Below are 27,521 nucleotides of genomic sequence, written 5' to 3' on the forward strand. Positions count from 1 at the left end.
TGTCTGAATGGCTACATATGTCTGTAAAACAAAGGCAATTCCTTTCTCACTCTAGCAGAATGATAAAAAAAAAAGCAATTACCATGTTTCTGTAGCATTAATAGAAGACAACGGCAAAATTAAATGTGTCATGCTGAGGTATGCAAATCGTAGTACATTTTCGCAATTAACGAAGCGAAGATAAAGTAGCTAGTACCTCCAATTAAAAAAAAAAAAAATTGAGCTAGGTACAGTATACGTCGTACAAACCCATTGGAAAGGAAGAGACAAGACTACAGAAATGGGATAGTATGTTAGACATTTTGCTTGAGATATTCATAGAAAATTAACCATTCTGCTTAGTGAAAATATAAAACTGTGTACAGCACTGACAGCTTTGCTTCATAAATGTATAAATAATAATAATAATAATACACGTGAGTATAGCTGACAATGTTACTTTTGTTGCTAATTAACCACGAAAACGATGATTAATTTTAAAAGTTTGTAATATTTCTCATATTCATAGATAAGACAGGCCAAATTCAGGCAAGAATGGTGAAATTCTGTCAGAGAGAGCGAGAGAGAGAGAGAGAGAGAGAGAGAGAGAGAAGGTGGGATTAGTATCAAAAGAACCCCTGGAAGCCTCAGCATAGATGCACGTGTATATATCTACAAGAGATTTAAAATCGTAGGGTTTCATCTAATGCCGAGTCTGATAAGATGAATCCAGGAATACGCAAAAGAAACGGGAACGTTACGTGTCTTTGGTGAGCCCCTCCCGGTGCTCCAAAAAGACATCGAATTGAATAGGAAACTCTTAAGGATCAAATTGGAAAAAAAGGTTTAAAAAGAAACTCAAGAGAAGGCCCATGGATGCCATATTTATTGAGCGACCTCCAACTTCCTTTCTGGAACCATCATATTCCAGGCGAGCTGGAACCTTCCGGGTAAACCAAAGAACACGTCCTCTGGACGCCCTCTGGTTGGCTGGGAATGACAGGCCAACAGGCCCCTCCCTCTGCCCTCCCCCATGAGCTCCCGCCCCCAAAACAAAAACTCTTGGAAGGTTTCTAGCGCCAAATAAGATCTTTCCAGCGACCTCAAATCTCATTAGGGCGCGGGATTGCGACTGCATCGAGTCGACTCCAGCAGACCACAAGTAGGATGGCCACGAAAGCTAAGCACGGCTGGATCCCACCTGAAACCTTAGAAAAGGCTCGCCACCGCCGAATCACGACACTGAAACCCCTTTGTCTCGACCTCCAAATGGAATCCAACACCATAATGATCATGACCGCCTCCTACAGCTATTTTAACAGTCCCCGCCCTCCACCCTCCCTCCCTCGAACCTCCTCACTGCCCACTTCCTTCTTTCTTCGCCTCGTGGGTATCAAAAGGATTTTAAATACTTTTTGTTTGGGGAACGAACTCGGTTGGTAAACGGCCAATAAGCAGAAATCTGGCCACGTCGTTGTAACAATGTTGCAGTAAATGGCAGATGTAGGGAGAAATAACATAAATGTTTTCTTTGTGGAGATTGAAAAAAATTGAGTGAAGGTATATTTTTTTTGGCAGGTCAATGTGATCTGTTTTTTATGTATTTGATCGTTATTATACTGAACAATGTGTCAACGTTTTAAGTAGTTTATTGGTAAATTTATCAATAAATGAAAGTTTACTGGAAATCACTCGACTGAAGACTTCCAGCGATCAATAAGAAATAATTAAAACTTATTTGCAAACAACGAAAAATGGACATAAACTTAAGGAGAAAAACTAAACCGGCTATTTCCTGGACGAAAACAGTAGCAAACAAAGAAGTGAACAATTTGCACGAGTGGCAAGACATTATTTAAATCCCCTATGCCCCTGAAGTAACCCCACATCCTCCTCTTCATTTTTTTTTTTTTAAATGATACCCAAGCCTTCCCGTCTCACTCCTCTTCCTTGGAATTAATCCCGGCTTCCGCACGTAGAGAGATTACGGCGAGATTATCCACGGGTCACGGTTAGGATATCTCGGAAGATTAGTGACACTGGAGAAGGGCACAATTAAAAAAGAAAAAAATAATAATCTCCCGAGGAAGTGTTACCCACTGAGAACAGAAAAGCCGGAAGTGACTAGGTTGACAGGAGAGAGAGAGAGAGAGAGAGAGAGAGGAGAGAGAGAGAGAGAGAGAGAGAGAATTCGGCAATGCAATCTACGAAGCATTAACTTCATTTACTGAGCAATAAAAGCAGGGCAAATGGTCGCTAATGGCGACCTTAAAGAAAGTGCTTAAACATAGCGGCTCCAGCTTTCTTGGGAAGGACGGCCATCCAACCACGCATTGAAAAGTGGACTTGCACATTCCAGGCGCGAAGCACAAATTAATAAATTCTACCAGAAGCTTGAATGAAACTGATCAGTTTAAAGCGCAGGCGATGACCCAAACAATATGGTCTTCAACAAAGATCATTCTTGAGACAGACAGAGAGAGAGAGAGAGAATATGAATCTCCTAAATGCTTCTTGAACTACTCAAAAGCCAGAGGGACCTGGAAAGAGTCTCCAAACTGGACCCTGTGGCAAGGATGCATAAGGCTGAATCTTGCAGAATGCTTGATGCTTAGCAAGCCTGCCATGAGTGTAGTAGTTACCTCTCAGGTAGTGGCGCTATATAGTTTTGCATTTTTTGGAGGGGAAGATCTGCAGGGTATTGAAAGGTGTTACAAAGTGAAGATGGAAGTGTTGGGGTGAACTTGACTTTTGAGATAATTGGGGGGGGGGGGGGGGGTGGCGGCGTTGGAGTTATGCTGAAGCAGGTGTGTGTACTCACAGGTATCCAGGACTTGAGTGCCTAAGCCAGCTGTTCTTTCACTACAGAAGAAGACGAACGGGTTTGGTCCTCCCATGTCCCTCTCAACCATGGCGTGATCTAGAAGGTTCACCCAGGGGCGAAGAGAGAAGGTGGATATCACTTATATGCAAGGGGGGGAGGGGCGACTCCTCATACAGAATTTTATTTTAGCCTTAATTTTTTTTTTTTTTTCACCGTCACCCGTCTTAATTTTACGTGGCCTTTCTTCACCTCACCACCTCCGTGCCGCCCTCAGTCCCTACCACCATAAATTTCATGACACCCCCTTGCCCCACTCCTCCCCCCCTCCACAAAACCCTAAATCTATTGCTTCTTGGTGAATCAATCCCAATCCATAAGCCATCACTTAAATCTAAAGCACCTCCTTATCCCCCATCCCATCCCATCCTATAACCCGTACCTCCAACCAACCAACCATCCCACCAACCCCTTCCCCCTTCCATCATGAAAGTCCTTGAGGAGGTGACTAGCCAACACATGACATACAAGACACTTCGTCGAATGCCACCACATGATGAAACTAAATGATTCGGATAAGTAGACTGAAGGAGGAGGAGGAGGAGGAGGAGAAATGTGGGTTTCTGCGCAACTGCAATTTTTGTCGGGGACGAAACCAGAGATGCACATCAGGATAAAACTTAAGCAACTTTTTTTTTTCCTTCAAGACATTTATAAACTTGAGCTCTAAAGGCAAATAATGATAAAAGAAAATCTGATCCCCTTTTGATAAAATGGAAGGTTGGGGTTAACCACTGCCCCCCCTAAAAAAAATAAAAGCTAAACTTAACCAAAAAGGTGAATGAACTAAACCAAGGTACTAAAAATAAACCAAATCTAGATTACAAATAATTACAAGTTGATAAACAAGTGATCCGATGATAGCCACCAAGAATTTCGGTTACATGAAAAGAAATAAGTAAAAAAAAAAAAAAAAGAGGAGGTCATCAGTCATCCAGACTGGCTTATCCAGTACTGTGACATAACGAGAAATAATACGTCTTACTTCAGCAATTGACAAAGGGGATACTAGTGCTGTACGTATATATATACACTTGCGACTTATGGAACCTTAATCCCGTTAGATGATTAACCGTAAGAAAAAAAGTCTTGAATCCCAAAGCATTTATATACCTACGAAGAAGCCTTGAGCAAGGAGTAAGAACACAGGCATAATGGAAGTTCTAGAGGACTTCATTGAAATGGGAGACAAATCTGTGTGGTATGTATGTATATATGTATGTATGTATGTATATATATACATATACTATATATATATATATATATATATATATATATATATATATATATATATATAATGCATTTATATGAGAGAGAGAGAGAGAGAGAGAGAGAGAGAGAGAGAGAGAGAGAGAGAGAGAATTTTCCTCCATAAGCTACTAAGCACATCCGTTTCCCTTCCAAAGCTCCATGCAAGCTTTCTCTCCCCCATCCATTCTCTCTCCCCATCCATTCTCTCACCCCTCACTCATAACAACCTGATACATCCAACGAGCGTGTAACCTCGCGCTACATTTGAAGGTTTTTTTTTCTTTTTTTTTTACGCACACACACACACAAGTCTAAGGTGGTATGAAGATACCGTAGATTTATTTGCAATGCAAACTTCATTCTTGTACAACGCTATGTATAATCACTTGTAAAATGTACTGTACTACACTATTGTATTGTACAAGCACGTTTACTTATGTACAACACACACACACACACTAATTCATACACAAAATACATACCGTGTAATAGATTGTACACACACACACTAATACATACACAAAATACATACTGTGTAATAGAATGTACACACACACTAATACATACACAAAGTACACACTGTGTAATAGAAGAATACAGAGTGGATCCACTAAGTACCACAAACTGCATGAGAGAGAGAGAGAGAGAGAGAGAGAGAGAGAGAGAGAGAGAGAGAGAGAGAGAGAGAGAGCATGACTTGGCCTTTTTTTCTCCACTACTGACATGTAATGCATATATCCAGAACATATTTGTGTACATAAAACTACGGATGGCTGCACTCCTTCGTCAAAAGTGAAAGAGGAGAGAGAGAGAGAGAGAGAGAGAGAGAGAGAGAGAGAGAGAGAGAGAGAGAGAGAGAGAGAGCTGAAATTGTACTGATGTATAAATGAGGCTATGAGAATGGCAGGGAATGCCTTGCAATTGACAGCAATCAAATATGAATAACCCTTCACTTTCACCGTAATAATATTGTTCTTCAAAAACTACACAACCACTTAGTAGCAGCAATATAAACACCTGTTTCATTTGGATTGGGAAGGTTATATATATATCCTAAAATACATGTATGAAAATACAAAGCACACGAACAGGTTACACCTAGGAAGCAGCAATTGGGAGAGTTCTGAACTCGTCAGATACAAGAAGCAATGAACACACAAAGCGTAGCCAAAAATACAACTACAAAGAAGTATGATGCTGAAAATTCAAGACACAAAAGCTTAAAAATGAGGTTTAACTCTTAAAAGAAAGAAAAAATAAGCCTTAAAGGTACTAATATCAGTACAAACCAAGCACATATACTAATCAAAACGACTAAGTGACTTCTGTAGCCGATCCAACAACACAGGAAACTAACAATACAAAATGTGGAAGTGTATTCTGTTTACGACAGAAATGTTTTTTTTTTTTAAGCTAAAGCCAACGGTAATACAGAAGGCAGAAAATGATAACGAATAATATGAAACAACTCTGAACGCAGAACACAAGCAACAACATAGTAGCTTTTGATAACATGCAAACACCATAGAGACAAAATATAATAACTATCTTTATAAAAATAAAAAAAAGAATTCTATTCTTGCAATGTTTTAAAGTATACTAGGAAAGAATTCGATTCTGAACCATGCTGTATCTACGTTAAATGAAGGGTAATTTGCTCTAATGCAAAGGAATTTGTGATTAGGTCGAAGTAGACTATACATATAAAAAAATAGATTCCAAGTCTACATCTAAAAAGTAGATTCCAAGTCTACATCGATAATGTAGACTCTCGAGTCTACATATACAAGGTAGACTACAAGTCTACATATACAAGGTAGACTATAAGTCTACATATACAAGGTAGACTACAAGTCTACATCTACAGAGTAGGCTCCAAGTCTACATATCTCCAAGAACAAAGTTAGACTCTAAGCCTACGTCTACATGACCACGTTGGGTTAAATGAAGGATTCGTCAAGCATATTTTTTCGAAGTGCTTTTAACATGCATAAAAAGCACAAGTTCAAAACGACGACGATACATTCACAAAAGCATACCACACTTGCAAATAATGATAAAGAAAGAGAGAGAAAAAAAGCACGTGGTTCGAGAACTTCATCTACAAATTAGTACATATGACACTTAAAATGCAATGTAAATGAAAAGGACTTATTATATTTACTTCATTGTTAGTCTACAGATCAATTGTTAACTTAGGAATTATGTCTACATATCTAAATATATAACTCAAATACTTATAACAGGCATTTTCAACAGACAGTTTTTAATCATGCATATCAGTCTCTGCTTTATTGAAAGCAACCACATGCTTGCAAGGAATGTTTTACACATAAGTTTTTAAGCTTTAGTGACATACGAATGCTACCTGATAACACCAAACACTGATTGGCAAACGCTACTGACGGAGACAGTCAAAGGCTTTGGTACATGGACATGAAGAAGCAGTTCGTGTTTTAACATAGGGCGAGTGTGAAGAAGAAGAGTTCTATAGAAAATAAGTCAAGTTCACTTTTATTGACAGGGGGGCGTAGCACACACACGAAACTTAAGGAATAAAATGGTATTAATGATTTATAGCCTAGGAAAACATGGTTCACTCATGATATTTACGTTCGGTTGCGTGAAAGGATATGGTAGGTTGGACGCCGTCGTAATGTGTATCTGCAGGTGAGCAGTCCGAGCCACGATCGTGATCTGGCCCGTGTAAGAACCTGGAGAAGGAATCCGGAGAGGAGGCTGCGAGCAACGCTGGGTGTAGAAGTGCAGGATGTGGTGGGCCCGGAGGACCTGCGGGGGATTCCTCACGGCGTCCGTCTATCGGAGATGATGCCCTATGAGGGTAGTAGGTGGGGTAGAGCAAACTGGTGTCGTGTAATGACGGGTTGGGTATGGCTACCGAGGTAGGTAAAGAGACTGGCAAGAGCGGGGGTGGCTGGGGGAAAGAGGTAGGTCGGTGTGGATTATGATGCACTGGAGGAGGGGGAGGCGAACTCCGCGGGGAGGTCTGCCCACCCATCCCTTGCAAGGGGCCGTAGCGAGGGAAGTCTTCCAGCAGGCGACCCACTGTGCGTGGCGTAAGCCTGGAGTCCGTCACCTTATGGCGCTTCTTCTTGGGCGTGACCACCAGAGGCAGGGCCTCGTCCTGTTCGGGCTCCATTCCTCCGTAGGGGGAAGTTTGACCGGAGGGAACCATTGCCCCCATAGGGGGAAGATTACCGGGGAAGAAACCATGAGGGGGCTTGTAGAGAGGGGGCCTGAGTTGTGGGAGGCTGAGGCTATTGATGTTGTTTTCGCCACCAGGGTAGGGAGACAGGTTGAGAGGTCCATGTGGGGCGGGCATGCCATTGAGTCTTCCCATGCCAGGAGGTCCTCTCTCGAGCATCTTGTTGGAGCGCGGCGATCGCGATCTCTCCATCAGCTGAGATGCTATGTCCCTGTTGAGCTGCTCGGCGGCCACTTCCGCCTGTTTGTTGATCAGCTTCCGCTGCTGGACATACTTGTTGACGATGGTGTCGATGATGACTGCCAAGGAGGCTGTGATTTCGGTCTTCAAGACGTCCGCCAGACCTTCGAGGTCTGTCACCTGAGAATTGAGATTTAAGTTACGGAGGATCTGCAACTTTTCAGAGAGGTCCGTCGTGTTTTTCAGGTCGTTTTCCCTCTGCAATCTCGCCTCCTGATTACGTATTAGCCGCTGGGCGTAGTCCAAGAGGTAGGAAGAGGCATCGTTAGAATCTGAGGAAGTAGAGGTAGGAGGTTTTGGTGAGGCTGCTGCTGCTGTGGCACGCTGAGGTTCTGGGGATCGGCGTCGGACGCTCAGGTCGATCTGGAGGCCGCCCCCTTCCTCGCCTGCTTCAGGCAGACGAGACTCGCTCGTGGGCTCGTCGTCTTCTTCCAACCTTCTCGTCTTGTTGTCGGGCTCTGCGGCCGACTCGCCTTCCTCCGAAGGGGAGTCAAAGTTCGTCCGCGTTTCGTGCTGCTGCGGTAAATACAACTTACGCTTTTTACAACCATTCACGGGCGTACTATTTGGGGTGGGCGAGGAACGGATCACACTCACAATATTTTCCAAACGTTTCCTGGGCTCCGGCGAGTCCGTGCGTGGGCTATTTTGACTAAGGGTCTCTTCCACTTCGGATTCACAGCGAGTATCCTCTGCGGACACACTCTCGTCTCGCCCCGTGGTGGCCTCGTCGTTAGGCCCCTCGACACTGTCCGTCGCACCTTTATAACTATTATTATTATTGTGTAACGAGCGAGCGGCTTCGATCTCCTCCATGGTAAAATCCCGCTTGCGCCCTTGGAGGATTTCACGCAACAGAACGTTTTCTGGCTCAGGTCCCCGTATGACAGAATTCACAGCATCGGCGGCACTATGCACGTTCGAGCTGGTCACCACCTTGTCCAACACGCCCATGGTGGCCGCCACAGTGTCTTCGGGAGGGCAAGGTGCCACAGGGGGGGGTTTGGTGTGGCCGCCAAATAACTCACTTAGCATACCGCGAGATCCCACCGTGACACTCGGTGGGGGGTTGAAATAGTTCACAAACGGTAGTCCTCCACAAAAAGACTGACTCCCACTGAAGAGATTTGGAGCACTACCCGGCCTGACTGCATTTACACTGACACCACACAAGTTGGGTAAACTACTGAAGGCCGAGTAAGAGTTCCTTGGCTCTCCGGCGTCTACACGGGTTCTGATCCGTTTCGGTTTCTTCAACAGCTTTTCTCCTAGCATAAAGCAGTCAGTTTCTTCATCCTGAGCCATTGCGTTAGGGTGCGCGCCCATTGGCGGAGGATGCATGGTGGGAGGCGCGAGAGGTAGCGGCGGCCAATACGGTGGCGCTACGTCACGAGGGCCAATCCTTAAGCCACCAACCAGGCTGCTTGGCTCATCCGGTGCGCCTGTAAGGGTAAGAAAGACTTACGTGAATAGGCTGAGGATGCGCAATGACGTCGTCTTTAGACGTTATTAAGAATGATCATGTCTAATTATGTTAAGAAAATTAATTATGCACGAGTGCCATACAAAACAAACACATACTTGAATACACAAGACTATACACAAGGCAGGAAAAACGGCGAAAAAAATCACTACCTCCGGATGTAGCATCGCCTAAATAGCGACCGCTGGCATATTTACGCCACCCGTTAGAATCTCACCCCCGTCAAATGAGGACCCTCCCCGGTGGCCCTCACCAGAATCACCAATGAGGTTCATGAGAAAACAACTCTACCTAACTTATCCAATTAGGTGACATAAAAGTATCTCGCGTATCAAACTATACAAGTAACTAGTATTTGTGAAAATAGTAAAACATTCCCGCATTATGTTGATGATCAGTCATCATTTCGACATCTCTGCTTCTTTAACCGATCACAACAACACTTAGATGATAATCACGCCTAATTAAAAAAAAAAAAAAAATTCCAAATGACGAGTAGGAACTGACGACACGAGATTGACGAACTCTGAAAATGACGCGGAGGCACGAGGAAGTTCCCAAGGAAAAAACGAGAGGGAAAAGTTGAGCGTAAGACGGGAGGGCCGTCAATTCGGCAATAACGAGAACAACTGCAACCACCGCCGTCTTGGCCGTCGAAAGAGCGAGCGATTCGACGCGTGCGGTACGAAGAAGGTATACCGATGTGCTCGACAAGGCTGGAAAGAGTAAGAAATCTCCCCTTCAGTGTTTTTTCCTCTTTATTTTTTAAAATAAAATATAAGACACGTCTGTTAAATCAGCAGAGGATTTACATTTTTTTTTGTTAAGGGCAATGACACCAGTGTCCGTCAGGTTACGATAGCCTTGATATACGATATCTTAAGATAATGTTATTTTTCTAAATTTCTACCTGATCTGAATTAAAAGTGCCCGTTTATGTATATTACTTCGTGTGTATATGGATATATACTTATACAGTATATATCTAAAGAAAACAATATTAGCTTATGTACTACACGTAACTGTACTTGTCTTGTACGCGCATTTATAGTTGTTATTCATATCGAAGTATGCAGATAGATGTATATACACATATATATATACACATAAAATGTACTTATATTATACACTAAATACTTTGTATGAAAGAGAGAGAGGATCTTGCAAGATTCTTAACTCCCGTAAAAAACATTTCTATACTACAATATAAACGTTGTATATTCAGACTTATCAGAAATATTTCAATTTACCATAAATTCGGCGTATGTGAGTTGTGTGGAAATTGTGTTTAAGTGTCTTTAACCCTACATTGAATTATCAGTATCTAACCGTAGTATCAAGCAGTTGCATTGACTTACTTTAAGTATTTGTCCTATCATTTCCCTTTGAGGCATTTTCTTGAGATATAATCTTGCGATATTATACCTATATTTTGATGAAAACGGTGTTACGTAACTCTACTTCAACACTAAATAATGCCTTATTTTATTCCTGTTACCGCACACACAAATAAACGTACACACATACACAGACGCAAACACACACACACACACACACACACTCACACACACACACACACACACACACACACACATATATATATATATATATATATATATATATATATATATATAGATATATATCATATATAATTGGTTGATATACATATAAAACAGTATGTGTAACATACAAACCAGGTATGTTATACATACCTGAATGTGTGCGTTCTTTGCACATACACCCGCACGCACGCGAGATTAATTTATAATTTAATCTCTACAGACTGATGTATGACTATATATATGTATGTGTATATATATATATATATATATATATATATATATATATATATATATACTATGCCCTACTTGATTTAACTTGCAACACGGAGATGTGTACTCAAAGGTTATACGTATATATAAAAGACAAGATGGATAAGATATTCTTAAATACGCAGTTTAAAGATTCTATACACGTTCAATTTCAAAATTTGTACTATAAGTAACGCGTCAGCGCTCAATAATAATATACTTCCGTGAAGATATATAGCATTCTCGCGAATTTTTATTTATATAATAGGCCTACGGTGCGGATCTCCCTATAATAAATCCATATAATTACATGTATGATTATCATTCAAAACCGACGAAACTGAAACCGCGAGAATTGTAACTATTTGTGCAGTATATTATACCTCTCCCAAAGTACCATTTGGCCACGTGACCAATCGCCCTGCAATAGCGTCATAAGAAAAAGAAATAAAGAAAAATATTAATTCTGAATGGCATAAGAAGCGGATAAGAATTACGAAGGCAGAGGAGAAGAGGCCTTGCCACGGGGAAGGGAAGTTAAGGGGGGGGGGGCATGGCGGGATGGTTGTTGGGAGGGGTATGGATGGGAGGGGTAACGTAAGGATCTTCCTCTCTCTCTCTCTCTCTCTTCTGTTTATCGATCGTCGGCCTTTGGTCAGCTGTGGTGGCGACGACGCTGCTAGCGGTGAGGATTCTTCTCTCTCTCTCTCTCTCTCTCTCTCTCTCTCTCTCTCTCTCTGCCGTTAGCACGCCCTCCCAAACTTACTGCTTTCGCTCCTCCTTCTTCTCCGGCAATTCTGGCATCCTCACATACACACACCATCCTCCTCCCCACGCCCCAACCCTCGCCCTCCGATCTTCCTCCTCTACTCCCCCACCCCCCACCCCCACAACCCCTCCCCTCCTTCCCCCCAACCCAACGCCGGTCTTGTGTGTCCCCATCTCCGCAAACCCCCTCCTTCCATCTCCCTCCCTCCCTCCCTCCCACCACAATCTTTTGTCGTATGTTCGTACAGCGACAAAACGTCGTTGTCGCTACTTGGACATTCGCTGGCCAGACGTTACCGGGGAAGGTTGTCGCTGGGTTCCGGGTCGCTCTCCAGTCTCTGGAATGGTTCTTGTTGTTGTCGACATTTTTTAACATTTACCGTTCACGTGATTAAAAAAAAAGTTAGTTTTCTTTTTTTTTTTGGGGGGAAGGGAAGTTTAACGGGAATTATGATACGTAAATCTCATTTATTTGCAATCGATTATTTTAGTCTTTATGCAGAATTCTGTTGAGCGACATAGGCCTATGAACGCGATATCGCTGTCGCTAGTATGTAGATGTCTGTACTAATACAACCACGCATTTAATTTATCTTAGATTTATAGCTATGTATGTATTATATGAAGGTATGTGAGGAGATTATACGCCTACCTACATATATATATATATATATATATATATATATATATATATTATATGTGCATATATATATATATATATATATATATATATATATATATATATGTGCATATAATATATAGTGCATATATATATATATATATATATATATATATATATATATATATATATATACATACACACGAAAACATACGTCATCATCCAAGACTCGATAAATATCTAGATAAGTTACTTGTGTTTCTATTTGACGTAATCTAATGTTCAAAATCCTTATCCTAGAATAAGAACTCTTTTTGCTAATTCACCACAAAAAATTTCTTTATCATGGGCTAAGAACTTCCTTATTCTATAAATTACTTCATTTTTATAAGTAAGGCGGATATACATAGATACAGATATGCATATATGTGTGTGTGGGCTATATAAATATGTAATTATTTATTATATATATATATATATATATATATATGTATATTATATATATATATATATATATATTATATATATTATATATATATATTATATATAATATGGTACACACATAGGAACATTACATAACTGTATCTATTTTTATATCTATATAAATGTGTGTGCATGTACGTTATATTTGTATATAATTATATATATATGTGTTGTGTCTGTATATATATATTTTATATTCATATCATATTATTTAGATATATCTAAATATATAAATAATATAGTATATTAATTATCTTATATATTATTATATATTATTTATATATATACATATCATCTATAATTATATATTATTATCTGTATAAATATTATTAATATATATTATATTATAGATATATATATATATTATATATATAATATATAATAATAATATAATCATTATTTGAGAAAATCGTATGATGTCATGCGTATCTTCAACGATACAAGTTACATAATAACAACAAACTGTACACACACACACACACACATACACACATACATGCGCGCGCGCACACAAACACACACAGGTCAACAAATACGCACGCGCACACAGATAAAGCCAATGAAGGCGTTACGGTTCCTCGTTGTTTCCGGCAATCCTCTCCGGTAAAGTTGTCAGTTAGGCTATTATGAAATTTCTCGTATCTCTCTCTCTCTCTCTTGCTCCCTGTTACCGGCCTTATTTTGGTTGCCGTCTTAAAATGACTTTATTTCTTGTTATTACTTAAACGTATATTTCCGGATTAATATTGAGACTTTTTTTTTATCGTGGCAAAGGAACTTTGTTAATTTGACATAGAAAAATAAACAATCGGCTTTAAATTTATGTTACGACTTCGACCCTATCGGTAAGAGTCGGTACTCACCACTACCTTCTGTACTCCTGGTGTTAACTTGCGAATCAACTAGGTTGGTTAGTTCTTAATCTCTCTCACACAGATATAATATATATATATTATATATACATATATCTATCTATCTATCTATCTATCTATATATATATATATATATATATATATATTATACACACACACACACACACACATATATATATATATATATATATATATTATATATATATATATATATAATATATATATATATATATATATATGAACATTTGTGACCACATTCCGTTACATCCCATGGTGCCGCTGGTGGCCCAAGCAGTGAGATATGTATCTGACGGTTAATCGACTGTGGGGGGTTGGCACCAGGGACTGAGAGGGGCACACTCATCCAATTAGAAACTTGGAATCTCGGGTAGTACTCCATAGGTCCTTTATTTCTCAAACCAGAGGATGTTCAAAGCGCAAGTGCAATGGTCTACTGCCATAATACTATAGTCTTATTGCATCTTAATACTTTAATATCGTTATTTATTTATTTACTTTTTGAAGTAAATACGATATTATTTTCTTTTTAAGTATTTCCTAAATGAATAACATATTCTTTGTAAGCTTGAATTTCAAGTCAGTGGCCCCCTTCTGGTGGGCTTCTTCCATATGAGTTAGGTTTCATCTGCTGAATAATGATAAAACATAATATCGTCATCCTTCAAGAATTTCAACTGACAGAACGGAATGGAAATAAGGATTTTCGATTTGTATCTTTACCATTACTCTTTGAAACGTCTATAATTTTTAAAAATCACCTCTTCAGAGAAACACATTATATTCTGTTCTGTATGAATACGTTGAGAGAGAGAGAGAGAGAGAGAGAGAGAGAGAGAGAGAGAGAGAGAGAGAGAGAGAGAATAGAAAAATATATTTAAAATCTAATCAATTACAACCTGCTGAGAGAGAGAGAGAGAGAGAGTAGAAAAATATTTTTAAAATTTAAACAATTACCGCCTGCTGGGAAACACACAGAAAGAGAGAGAGAGAGACGAGATGAGAGAGAAGAGATCATGAGAGAGAGATAAGAGAGAGATAATAGGTTAAGAAGAAAGTAGTAAAATATATTCAAAATTAAAAAAAATTATAACCTGCTACGAAGAGAGAGAGAGAGACTGTGCTACTCCTGACGGAACACAGATTATACATATATAAATTATACGGAATATAATGAGAGAGAGAGAGAGAGAGAGAGAGAGAGAGAGAGAGAGAGAGAGAGAAACACGAGTCTCTCCTACTATTTCTTTTATGTTTCAGTTTACGCAGCTCAGTTGTCCCTTTGGATAATTAGTTTTCGTTGCGCGAGGATATACGCACACTCGCAAGAGCGCAGCCGTCACACCTCTCGTGGGTGGGGTGGGGGGTGGGGGGGTGTGAAGAGGGGGGAGGGGAGGAGGGGGGATTACGACTTGGTTTCTTCATGCACCGAACCACTTCAAATATATAAAAGACATTTTGAAAAATAAAGAATGATTAGTCGAAAGTGTACTACTTGCATACGTAGACACGCAAATTCATATATCGTTTAAGCAAATAACTTATGCAAAATGAAGTTCGTATACATATATAAGTTTGCATAAGCTATTCTACATACATCAAATATTTTATTACAGTATATGCACAGTTTTACCTACATCGAACTTCAAAAATTTTCTGATACATTCTGCATGAATTATTTCAATGTTACGATAAAAATTGAGCACACAATGCATTTACAGTTGTTCGTCCTATATTTAAGGTTCAGAGAACGGGAATATTGATTTTCCCACGCAAGGAGAGGATAATATCCACGCGGTATAATATTCTGTCATATCAAAAGTCTCGGTGTATGATATGCAAAATGAACTCCTACGACATTTAACGGAAACATTTTTTGAGGGGAATATCTGATGTCTTTCTGAGCCCGGGAACATTCTCTAGTTTTCCTTGGCCTGTTTCCTGAAACACTCAAGCTTTCCCTGGTGTGTTCCATTAAATTTCATGAGTTTATTGGTGTTTCTATGGTATGTTTCCTTGCCATTTCATGAGTTTATTGGAGTTTCTTCGCCTTGTCATGAGTTTATTGGTGTTTCTCTGGTATGTTTCCTTGCCATTTCATGAGTTTATTGGAGTTTCTTCGCCTTGTCATGAGTTTATTGGTGTTTCTCTGGTATGTTTCCTTGCCATTTCATGAGTTTATTGGAGTTTCCTTGCCTTGTCATGAGTTTAAGGGTGTTTCCTTGGTGTGTTTTCTGCCTTTTCATTAGTTTATTGGAGTTTCCTTGGTATGTTACCTCGCTTATTCAGGAGTTTATTGGAGTTTCCTTAGCATGTTTCCTCCCCTATTCATGAATCTATTGGTGTTTCCTTGGAGTTTCTTTGGTGTGTTTCCTGCCTTTTCTTTAGTTTATTGGAGTTTCCTTGTGTTTCCTCGCCTGTTCATGAGTTTATTGGAGTTTCCTTGTGTTTCCACGCCTGTTCATGAGTTTATTGGAGATTGCTTGACATGTTTCCTGCCTTTTCATGAGTTTATTGGAGTTTCCTTGGCGTGTTTCCTGCCTTTTAATGAGTTTATTGGAGTTTCTTTGGTGTGTTTCGTCGCTTATTCATGAGTTTATTGGAGTTTCCTTGTGTTTCCTCGCCAGTTCATGAGTTTATTGGTGTTTTCTTGGTGAGTTACCTTGCTTTTGTCATGAGTTTATTGGAATTTCCTTGGTGTGTTTCCTTGCTTTGTCATGAGTTTATTGGAGTTTCATTGTCATTTCATGAGTTTATTGGAATTTCTTTGCCTTTTCATGAGTTTATTGGAGTTTCCTTGCTTTGTCGTGAGATTATTGGAGTTTCCTTTCCTTTTCATAAGTTTATTGGAATTTCCTTCCATTTTCGTGTTTATTGGAGTTTCCTTGCTTTGTCATGAGTTTATTAGAGTTTCCTTGTATTTTTTTGGTTTTTCATGAGTTTATTGGAGTTTCCTTGGTGTGTTTCCTTTCCTTTTCATGAGTTTATTGGAGTTTCCTTGGTGTATTCCCTGCATTTTCATGAGTTTATTGGAAATTCCTTTGTGTGTCTCCTTGCATTTTCATGAGTTTATTGGAGTTTCCTTGGTGTATTTCCCTACACTTTCATGAGTTTATTGGAATTTCCTTTGTGTGTCACCTTACATTTTCATGAGTTTATTGGAGTTTCCTTGATATGTTTCCTTGCTTTGTCATGAGTTTATTGGAGTTTCCTTGCCTTTTCATGAGTTTATTGGAATTTCCTTTCCTTTTCATGAGTTTATTGGAGTTTCCTTGGTGTATTTCCCAGAATTTTCATGAGTTTATTGGAATCTATTTTGTGTGTCTCCTTGCATTTTCATGAGTTTATTGGAGTTTCCTTGATATGTTTCCTTGCTTTGTCATGAGTTTATTGGAGTTTATTGGCGTTTTCTTGCCTTTTCATGAGTTTATTGGAGTTTCCTTTCCTTTTCATGAGTTTATTGGAGTTTCCTTGGTGCATTTCCCTGCATTTTCATGAGTTTATTGGAATTTCCTTTGTGTGTCTCCTTGCATTTTCATGAGTTTATTGGAGTTTCCTTGATATGTTTCCTTGCTTTGTCATGAGTTTATTGGAGTTTCCTTGCCTTTTCATGAGTCTATTGGAATTTCCTTTCCTTTTCATGAGTTTATTGGAGTTTCCTTGGTGTATTTCCCTGAATTTTCATGAGTTTATTGGAATTTACTTTGTGTCTCTCCTTGCATTTTCATGAGTTTATTGGAGTTTCCTTGGTATATTTTCCTGCATTCTCATGAGTTTATTGGAATTTCCTGTGTGTCTCCTTGCATTTTCATGAGTTTATTGGAGTTCTCTTGATATGTTTCCATTCTTTGTCATGAGTTTATTAGTGTTTCCTTGCCTTTTCATGAGTTTATTGGAGTTTCCTTTCCTTTTCATGAGTTTATTGGAGTTTCCTTGGTGTATTTCCCTGCATTTTCATGAGTTTATTGGAATTTCCTTAGTGTGTGTCCTTGCATTTTCATGAGTTTATTGGAGTTTCCTTGGTGTATTTCCCTGTATTTTCATGAGTTTATTGGAATTTCCTTTGTGTCTCCTTGCCTTTTCATGAGTTTATTGGAGTTTCCTTTGTGTGTCTCCTCGCATTTTCATTAGTTTATTGGAGTTTCATCGAAATGTTTCCTTGCTTTGTCATGAGTTTATTGGAGTTTCATTGATATGTTTCCTTGCTTTGTCATGAGTTTATTGGAGTTTCATTGGTGTGTTTCCTTTCCTTTTCATGAGTTTATTGGTGTTTCCTTGGTGTCTTTCCTCGCCTTTTCATGAGTTTATTGGCGTGTTTCTTTGCCTTTTCATGAGTTTATTGGCGTGTTTCTTTGCCTTTTCATGAGTTTATTGGTGTTTCCTTGCATTTTCAAAGGTTTATTGTGTTTCCTTACACTCAATGTTTTCCTTTGTGTGTTACTTTCGTTCTCAGTTTTTTTTTGTATGTTTCCTTTCATTCTTAAGTTTTCCTTTGTTTTACTTCCTTTCATTTTCAAGTTTTTCTTTGCGTATATCCTTTTGTTCTCAAATTTTCCTCAGTATGTTTCCTTTCGTTCTCATGTTTTCCTTTGTTTGTTTCCTTGCGTTCTCAAGTTTTCCTTTGTTTGTTTCCTTGCGTTCTCAAGTTTTCTATTGTCTCCCCCCTTTGATTCTCCCCTGTAAATTTTTTACTAGTTTTTCTTTGCATTCTAACGCTATCATTACTATGTTTCCTTAAGCTCTCGAGTTTTCCTTGCAAGTTTCCAATTATATGTCTCCTTTCATTCTCATGTCTTCCTCGGTATGTTCTCTTCCATTCGGTAGTTTTCTTAGCCAACGTTAATTTTAGTCAACTGTCGAATTGTGTTTTCTTTGTGACCCTTTCGTTGTTGTAATGCAATGCTCAAGCATTTTTCATGCATTATCAAATTTTGTATCTGTAGTGGCAATGAAGTGCATTCCTATCTTTTGTTTTGTTTTGTTGTTTAAGTTTTATTTTACTCGATATCATTTTAATGATAATTTTAACGAGGATCGAGTTTCTAACATCATTTTAATATATATATATATATATATATATATATATATATATAATATATATATATATATATTTATTTTATATAAACTGAATCATGAAAACCTCCTTTCCTGCGAACTATTCTTTAGCTGTTTCTGCTGCCATATTATAATTTCCACCTATGTGACCCCTCCTACTTTCATAAGCTTCCTAATCTCCTTAACGGTTTAATTGAAATCATCATACAATAAGCTCTGCGATTTTGTCTCCAGTTTTCCTTGACGAATTGATGTTCCTGTTAACAAGACTGAACTCGCACCAATAAAATGTTGTGGCTTTTGGTAACTGACCAGTTATATTCTCTTCTCTATCTTCATTGTTACCTGTTCCTTTCCCTCTACCTAGACACACAAACCCTTCTCTCTGGTAATAGAACCGGTCCCTGTAAGTTTGAAATATGTAGGAAGAAGTTTTCATACAAATATGTAGGAAGAAGTTTTGATTACAAGCCACAATACGACAAATCCCATCCACTATCTTTTTCCGAGTTGGCTTAAAAGTCTTGTACAATTCCTCTATTTGGCACCTTATTACCCATATTATTGCCTAGCATTGAATCATTAAAGCCTGATGATTTTGTCTCTAGTTTCTTTAGGAGATTGCCAATGAGTGAGCAATGGAACCTGTGCTGTCAGTTTAGCCTTATTCTGGGAACACCACATTTTTGTTCGACACGAAATTGAAATTTCTTGAGAAAGGCTACCGACCTAGATTCCTAACTACCTTTGAAATGTTCTTGCTTATGTCTCCAATGAGATTTCTGGAAATTCTTGGAGTTGCTCTGTCTTTCTTACCACTATTATGAATTCTTAAAGGGTGAGAGGTATACAGAGAGACATGAATGTATAGTGTGTATTCACGTATAAAATATTTGTTGATTTTCACCTTGGCCTGTACACTGTAATAATGAGTTTCACATCACTAATTATAGCCAGATGGATGTAGAGTTACAGGTCCTTGTAAAATGTCTCAGTATTCATGACGCTGATGAAGAACGAATCGAGAAAAAATCTGTGGTCTCAAGGATGTTGAACACACAAGACTATTTGAAAAAAAAAAAAAAAAAAAGCATTCTTAGCTTCTTGAAAAGCTACAATACCTTTGAAATCATTTTATGCATTATCACAAGGGGATTGTCTTTCAACCCAAAATATTCTACATTAACGTTTGCAAACCGATCTTTTCCGAAGTTGAAAAGCAAACCCTGTTGATGGGGAGGTTGTGGGGTGGGGTGGGGTGGGGTGGGGGGGGGGGGGTTGCCTGGCGGGTAGCGGGACTATGACCAGGTGCTTGTCAAATTCATTTTGATGGAAGCATCACCGGACCTTTTTAAGCTCAAGCTAAAGTTCTCAGAAGATAGATCGGTGCTTGATTGGGACAGTCAATCCAAAGACTAACATGTATCATTTTGAATAATCCAGCTTCTAACAGGAAACACTTAATTGTGTTGGGGCTATCAAAACCTCATTTCAGAGAGAGGTTTGAAAGGCCTTCCAAGATCCGTTATACTTCCAAGGTAGCAGACCAGATAGACTGCAGTTCGGCAATAGGTACCCACTTCCAATATTACATTATGATGAAGATGAGCGCTCGTGAACAGAGAATCGAACTTATCTCTCCTCTCTCCTTAAGTTCTCGTATAAGCTACCACAATTAACCTCCCATATTCCATTATTACGATGAGTTTGGGCGCAGAGACCTTCTCGGATAATGTTACATTCAATCTCGTTGCCATACTTTACGTCCTCCTATGAGCCATACACACACACACACACACACACACCGTTCCCTTTTAGAACTGATACACAGCATGCGTGTGCGTTGGGTAGGGCACATTCCACCCTTCATACCCGCCGGAGGAGGGCCTGAGATATTCGGATTTCCAAAGCATTGTCATCTAACCGTCCACCCATGGAAGGGTGAATTTTGGAAGTGGGAAAGTGGGTAGGGGGAGAGAGGGAGGGAAGGGAGAGGAGGGGTGGGGGGGGGGGGTGGGGGGGGGTGGGCGGATGGGTATTTCTTGGTAGGTGGTAATCGTCCTGCTGGAGGTACAGAAGACTCCTTTTATAATATCTTATTGACCGCTTATACCTCTTCTGAGATGGTGTTTTTTTTTTCTTTTTGTGGGGTTGGATGGTTGGGGTTGGGGGTGAAGGGTATGGGAAGAGGGGGTAGTACCCTATTCGCAGTCTATATAGCTGGTCTGACCGTTGGATCCGAGTCCTTTTAAAGTCTTGCAAGGGTGAGATACTTCTTGGGTTACCGAAGGATGCATACGTTATCTTTTGAGAAATAACGGTGTATTATTCCATGCGTGAGTTAATAATAATAATAATAATAATAATAATAATAATAATAATAATAATAATAATAATAGCAGGCGTGATACTTAGTATATTCCAAGCCTACATAATTATCATGGTCACTTGTTCACTTCTGCAAGCACTGTTTTTTTTTCATGTGTACATCTGCAAGTACACTTGTTCCATTCACTAACATTCCCCATCACCTAACAAACACTCGATTCTATCTGGAAAGAATTTTTTTTCAAACCGGAGAAGTAAAAATCACTGCTGTCACCGCAGACTTGAATTTTGATTTTAGATTAAAAGTTAAAATCAACAGTGCCATAACTATCACGAAAAGAAGACACCATTATTACAACAAATTGTAGTTCCAGCCAACCACGCACATTCCTACATATGGGAAATTGGTTGCTCGCCTTTTAATAACGCTCATAAAAATTATTACACCAGGTGTGTGTGTGTGTTTGTGTGTGTGTGTGTGTCTGTTAGTATCGAAATCACAACTGGAATCGACTACAGGAAGTATTTAACGCAAACAATTCCGGGATATACGTAATTTGCCCGTAATCGCAAAGCTTTCTAAAACTTTAGAACGTGAAAGATGCAAGTAATTCTTAGATTGCTCACAAATATTGCTTTTCACATATCTCTCTTCATAATCAGCAGAATGCGTTTATAGTACTTTATTTTTTTTTCCTCAGCTGTCATGGATAATTATATATATATATATATATATATATATATATATATATATATACATATATATATATATATATATATACACATATATATATATATAATATATATATATATATATATATATATATATATATATATATTACACGCATACAAACATATATATACATATATATATATATATATATATATATATATATATATATATATATATATATATATATATATATATATATATACACACACACACACACATACATATGTAACAATCATATACACATACACACGTGTATATATATATATATATATATATATATATATATATATATATATATATATATATATATTATACACACACACACATACATATGTAACAATCATATACACATACACACGCGCTATATACATACGTGTATATATATATATATATATATATATATATTCAACACACCATAATATGCAGCTAGTAACGACCTAACAATTGATATGGAAACCTTCTCATCGAGTTAAGAGATTCCAGACAGTGATATCCACCTAGTATTATGCAGTATGTATGTTGACAGGGAATGAGGCAGCAAGCCTCATGGCCCTGGTCACTCAGCCACACGTTGGAATATTCATCCTCGTAGCTAACGGGAAATGTTCTTGTTTTAGGTGACATGGTTACGCAAACCTAGGTGAAGCTCTCGCCACCAGACCTAAGTCTCTAAATAGGCTTGAGGTCAAAAAGGAATAGCAAGTGGCTCTAAATGATGGCATAAACTTTGAGCCCCGAAATGGAGACGGGCACTACTGCGGCTCTATGGCTTAAAAGTAGAACATGCAATAAACACATGTTAGCAACTTCTTCCTTACATATCACAAACAAATCAGGATAACTGTATGAACTATCAATTAGTCGTTAACTTGCATTCAACCTGTTTGTGATGTGTGGGCAATGAGTTGGCGACGTGTATCTGTGACCACCAGACTGTACGCTAAAACCCTACTGCTCTTTGGAAACTGGAACTCAAGGGCCTCAACTGGAAGCCAAGGTTCTAAACTGGAATCCAAGGTCCTAAACAGGAAGCCAAGGTCCTAAACTGGAATCCAAGGGTCTAAACTGGAAGCCAAGATCCTAAACTGGAAGCCAAGTGCCTAAACTGGAAGCCAAGGCTTGGGCCTAAACTGGAAGCCAAGGCTTGGGCCTAAACTGGAAGCCAAGGCTTGGGCCTAAACTGGAAGCAAAGGTCCTAAACTGGAACCCGATGTCCTAAACTGGAATCCAAGGTCCTAAACTGGAACCCGAGGTCCTAAACTGGAACCCGAGGTCCTAAACTGGAATCCAAGGTCCTAAACTGGAACCCGAGGTCCTAAACTGGAACCCGAGGTCCTAAACTGGAACCCGAGGTCCTAAACTGGAATCCAAGGTCCTAAACTGGAACCCAAGGTCCTACAGTGGCCTTCAAAACCAGGTCTATGGTTAAGATAGACTCGAGCCCAACGAACCCAACCAACGGCTCTAACACACCTGTTTGTTTACATTAACGTGAACTAAACTGCTGACCATGACCGGATGATCTCATTTTCCCCCCAGCAGTGCTCTGACAGCATTATCAAAAACCAATTTAGTTGATAAGCAACTTTGCGCTGGCAAACAAATTTTGTCTCTTCGTTCGTTCAAGGTTAACACACGAAAACAAAGGAATATAACGGCAGTCTGTTATATATAATTTTTTTTGCTGATTTCAACACCGTTGATGTCAAGCAACGATAAGCGAGAATGATAGAAATAAAAGATAATTGTCATTTCGCTTTTGCGGTGACAAATCAGACCTCGGTGCAAAAGTTGCTCATGAACAGTAACGAATAATAACAATAAATAATAACCAATAGTGAAGGTTCAGTATATATATAAATAATATATGTATATTATATAATATATATATATTACAACTAAGCGAATGACAGAGGTATGAGAAAGCATTTACAAATAGTATTTCAAACAAACTCTCATGGGGGAACTTGCGCACAAAAAGGTAGGAAGCTTAAGCTAATTTATCGATAATAATCAATAATAACACCGCAACGTCTTGATCATCGAATAGCTAAAAATGTCAGCATTGATAAAGATGAACTATAAAAACACACGCTGAATTGGAAAAATAATGCCTGAGAGAGAGAGAGAGAGAGAGAGAGAGAGATATTCAATACTTTTTTATTTATTTATTAATATATAAACCGGTTAACAAATAATCCATGCAGAAATTGACATCAGATGCAAACACAACATTACTCATAGCAACACTTACTACTGTCAGCAGGGAATAAAACGAATCAGATACAACATCAGACGGACAAAGAGAGAATTAATATGTAACATTAACATTTAATAATGAAGAAACACTGACAAGGGTTCAAATTTGCCATGATACATCAAGACTTAGGACTAGAATGTAAACGGTCTACTTGTGCCTTATTTTGGTCATTCTAAACAAAATTGGGGACAATTGCAAGCGACGGAAAACTACTCTGGAAAGATTACAAGCCTATGAAAGAAACCTGGCAAGAGGACAAGTTATAAAAGACATCTATCAAGATTACACAAGTTGTAAAAGAAAGCTGGCAATTAAAAGTTGCAAAAGAAAGCTGGCAATTACAAGTTGTAAAAGAAAGCTGGCAATTACAAGTTGTAAAAGAAAGCTGGCAATTACAAGTTGTAAAAGAAAGCTGGCAATTACAAGTTGTAAAAGAAATCTAGCAAGATTAAAAGCCATATAGGAAATCTGCTAAGTCACAAGCTGTAAAATAAATCTGATAAGTTTACACGTTATAAAATAAACCTGGTAAGATCACAAGCTATAAAAGAAGTCGTGAAAGCTTACAAGCTATGGCAGAAATCGTGCACATCATATAAAATCAATTGGGATAAACGACAAGTTATAAAAGAAGAACTTTGGTAAGATACCTAGATACTTTATAAGAAGAAATCAGACAAGATTTTAGAATTCACCACAGAAACTCGAGCGAGAATACATAAGCTTTATAAATCAAATTAGGAAAGATTACTGCACAGGCAACGAAAAACAAAAACTAACAAATTAATACGAGAAACGAAACGTTGAAAGTACTCTACCAAATGGTATGAGCAAATTCACAACGTTCATAATATAATAAGACTTCCTTTCTAAAGGAATGGTCAAGATAAACAAATGTACAAATAATGACATACATACATGTATTACATTTATATATACATACTTGCGTATACATATAGTTAGCTATTTTTCTGTTTCTATATATATATACACCTATACATATACATCTATCTATCTATCTATCTATCTATCTATATATATATATATATATATATATATATATATATATATATATATTAATAATAGATATATATATATATATGCATAGATAGATACAGATAGGTAGGTAGGCAGATACTAATACCTCACTTAATCGTATACTGTCCTGGTACCAGGATTATTCCACCATGCATCCTTCATGCAGCACGAAGCAAGATCCCTCCATGGTACATCCAGAGATTAATTCAAACCAGAATGAGTTCATGCTACCATGAAGTTCCTGACCAAGCAGATGAAAGCGTGGAATGATTTTACAGAAAAAAAAACCCTAAGGATTTTTTTTTTTTCACGCTGAGGTAGATTTATTTTTTTTCTTTTTTAAGTGAATTTTGTATATTAGATAGATGGGTCACGGTAACAATATCTATTTCTAGTTATCATGGTCTACAGAGAGAGAGAGAGAGAGAGAGAGAGAGAGAGAGAGAGAGAGAGAGAGAGAGAGAGAGAGAGACTTACGAGAAGACATTCACAATCAGTATACATATAAATATACAACTTGAAGGCACGCATGCTGTATTATATGTACAAATAAATACTGGTTATTTATCAGAAATATAGACATATTCAAACTATTTTCAATTCACCTTAATAACAACAGACACAGTAAAAACTATTGGTATCTTGATACATTCATGCTATCACATAATTATTATAATTATTCATGAGATGAACCCTAATTATGATCATTATTCAGGAGATGAACCATAATTATTATCATTGTTCATGAGATTAACCCTAATTATGATCAATATTCATATGGAACAAGCCCACTAAAGGAGCCACTGACTTGAAATTCAAGCTTCCAAAGAATATGGTGTTCATTATGAAGAAGCAAGAATGAAAATAATTACTATTCATAAGCAATACTTATTAGAGTTCATTAGGTGCCCTTCATGCTAACGGGACTGAAAGTAGATTTGAAATGTCACTCTAAACCTATTTAGTACTCATGCTGCTCTGAAGTTAATGATTCTTATACTTTAGGCGATCCCTGTACTGATGGATACAGAGCATTAAACCGATAACACTTAATCTACATTTCTTAATAATTACCAGGTCTCGCTACAGTTACAATTCCTTAGAGTGAATATAATAAATTAGCACTAGTATCTACTAAAGTTCAAAATGGCTTACAACGTTCTATCATCTAACCAAACATGCTGTGCCACATAAAAAAAAAAAACCTTCGTTTTCGAGACCATTTGAACAGTTTTTGAAACCTGTACCCCTTCAACAGGCGTCAAATCCCAGCCCTTTGAACAGTCTCTGAATTTGAAATCCCTTTCAACAATTTTTGAATCAGAAGCCGTTTAAACCATCTTTGAATTCGATGGTCGTCATGCATTTTCAAAATTCGTGGCCCTCCGACCGAACTGTCGGTTAATGTGGAAGTGAGACCCTTGACAAAACCATTTAAACCGGAACCAGTGCTCTTTAAACAGTCTCTGAAACCAAGGGACATTTTAAATAGCCTTCGAATCTTAAACTTATTTACATTGTCATGTGAGAATTTGAGATCTAAGTAACCACACACCACTACGACTACGTAAAATTATACTCATGGATACAAATATGCATACAAATTAGTTATACAAATACACACATAATATACATTTACGAGCACAGAGGCGAACATATGAATATCCTTACTATTACACGAATATGAACCCTAACACATGACTGTGTATACAGGTGCACGGATATGCAAATAAGCGTGCAAATATGAACACAAGCGTTCGACCATGCATGCATACCTAGGATATGAATAATTAGCAAACTAATAAACACAATCATTCGAATGATAAACAGACAGACAAATCCTTACAATAAGAGCACACATTTGCATACATGCGTAAAGATATGTATATGCAAGCATATGCTTAAGTAGATAATAATGACGATTTGCACGCAAACTTACAAGGGAACATTCCGAGTAAAAATAAATATTAATAATTTTTTTTTATTTGGTTTTACATCGAGAGAAGATGCCTGCACATTTATTGGCAATAGGAACTCGAGTACTGCAAGTTAGCCAGACAAGACGCAGACGACCAAAGAGGAACAAGACGTGACTACCTCTTACAAGCCGCACATTTAAGACAAAAGGCTGGAAGCAAAATGACAAATATTACAAATATAAAGGCACAACAAGCGGTGGAAATAGCAGGACAGAATAAATTATACAATCAGCTGAATATGAAGCTCAAAAATAGAAAGACTGTATAAATTTATTTATAAGTAGCAGACCATGAAAAGACCTATTATAGCAAGGCAGGAATTACTATACATGTAGCCGGACAGGACGAGACTATAAGTAGCGGAACATTAATGCTACAAGTAGCAAGCTAAGACGAGTAGCAGGAGAGAATGAGTCCTCATAAACAGCAAGAAAGCAAAAACTCATAAAGGAAGCAGGACTATACAAGGACAATTAATAACACAACCAAAAGCACTA

The 27,521-nt window shown here is 38.2% G+C and overlaps 1 protein-coding gene and 1 long non-coding RNA gene across 2 annotated transcripts in view; one reads left to right on the top strand and one right to left on the bottom strand.

Moving 5' to 3' along the window:
- Positions 1-27,521, bottom strand: part of LOC135209256 (homeobox protein prospero-like) — a gene marked incomplete in the record, with an annotated part of 1,606,906 nt that overhangs the window by 18,555 nt on the left and 1,560,830 nt on the right. Inside the window, 2 exon segments of the mRNA XM_064241965.1 lie at positions 2,801-2,899; positions 6,725-9,019. Coding sequence (XP_064098035.1) covers positions 2,801-2,899; positions 6,725-9,019 — 2,394 coding nt within the window.
- LOC135209258 (uncharacterized) overlaps positions 9,314-27,521 on the top strand; it is a 52,827-nt gene continuing 34,619 nt past the window's right edge. The window contains exon 1 of the long non-coding RNA XR_010313333.1: positions 9,314-9,785. This is a non-coding gene — a long non-coding RNA (uncharacterized LOC135209258). The remainder of the gene's footprint in view (positions 9,786-27,521) is intronic.

Source organism: Macrobrachium nipponense, chromosome 37 (assembly GCF_015104395.2).
Source record: "Macrobrachium nipponense isolate FS-2020 chromosome 37, ASM1510439v2, whole genome shotgun sequence".
Lineage (NCBI taxonomy): Eukaryota > Metazoa > Arthropoda > Malacostraca > Decapoda > Palaemonidae > Macrobrachium > Macrobrachium nipponense.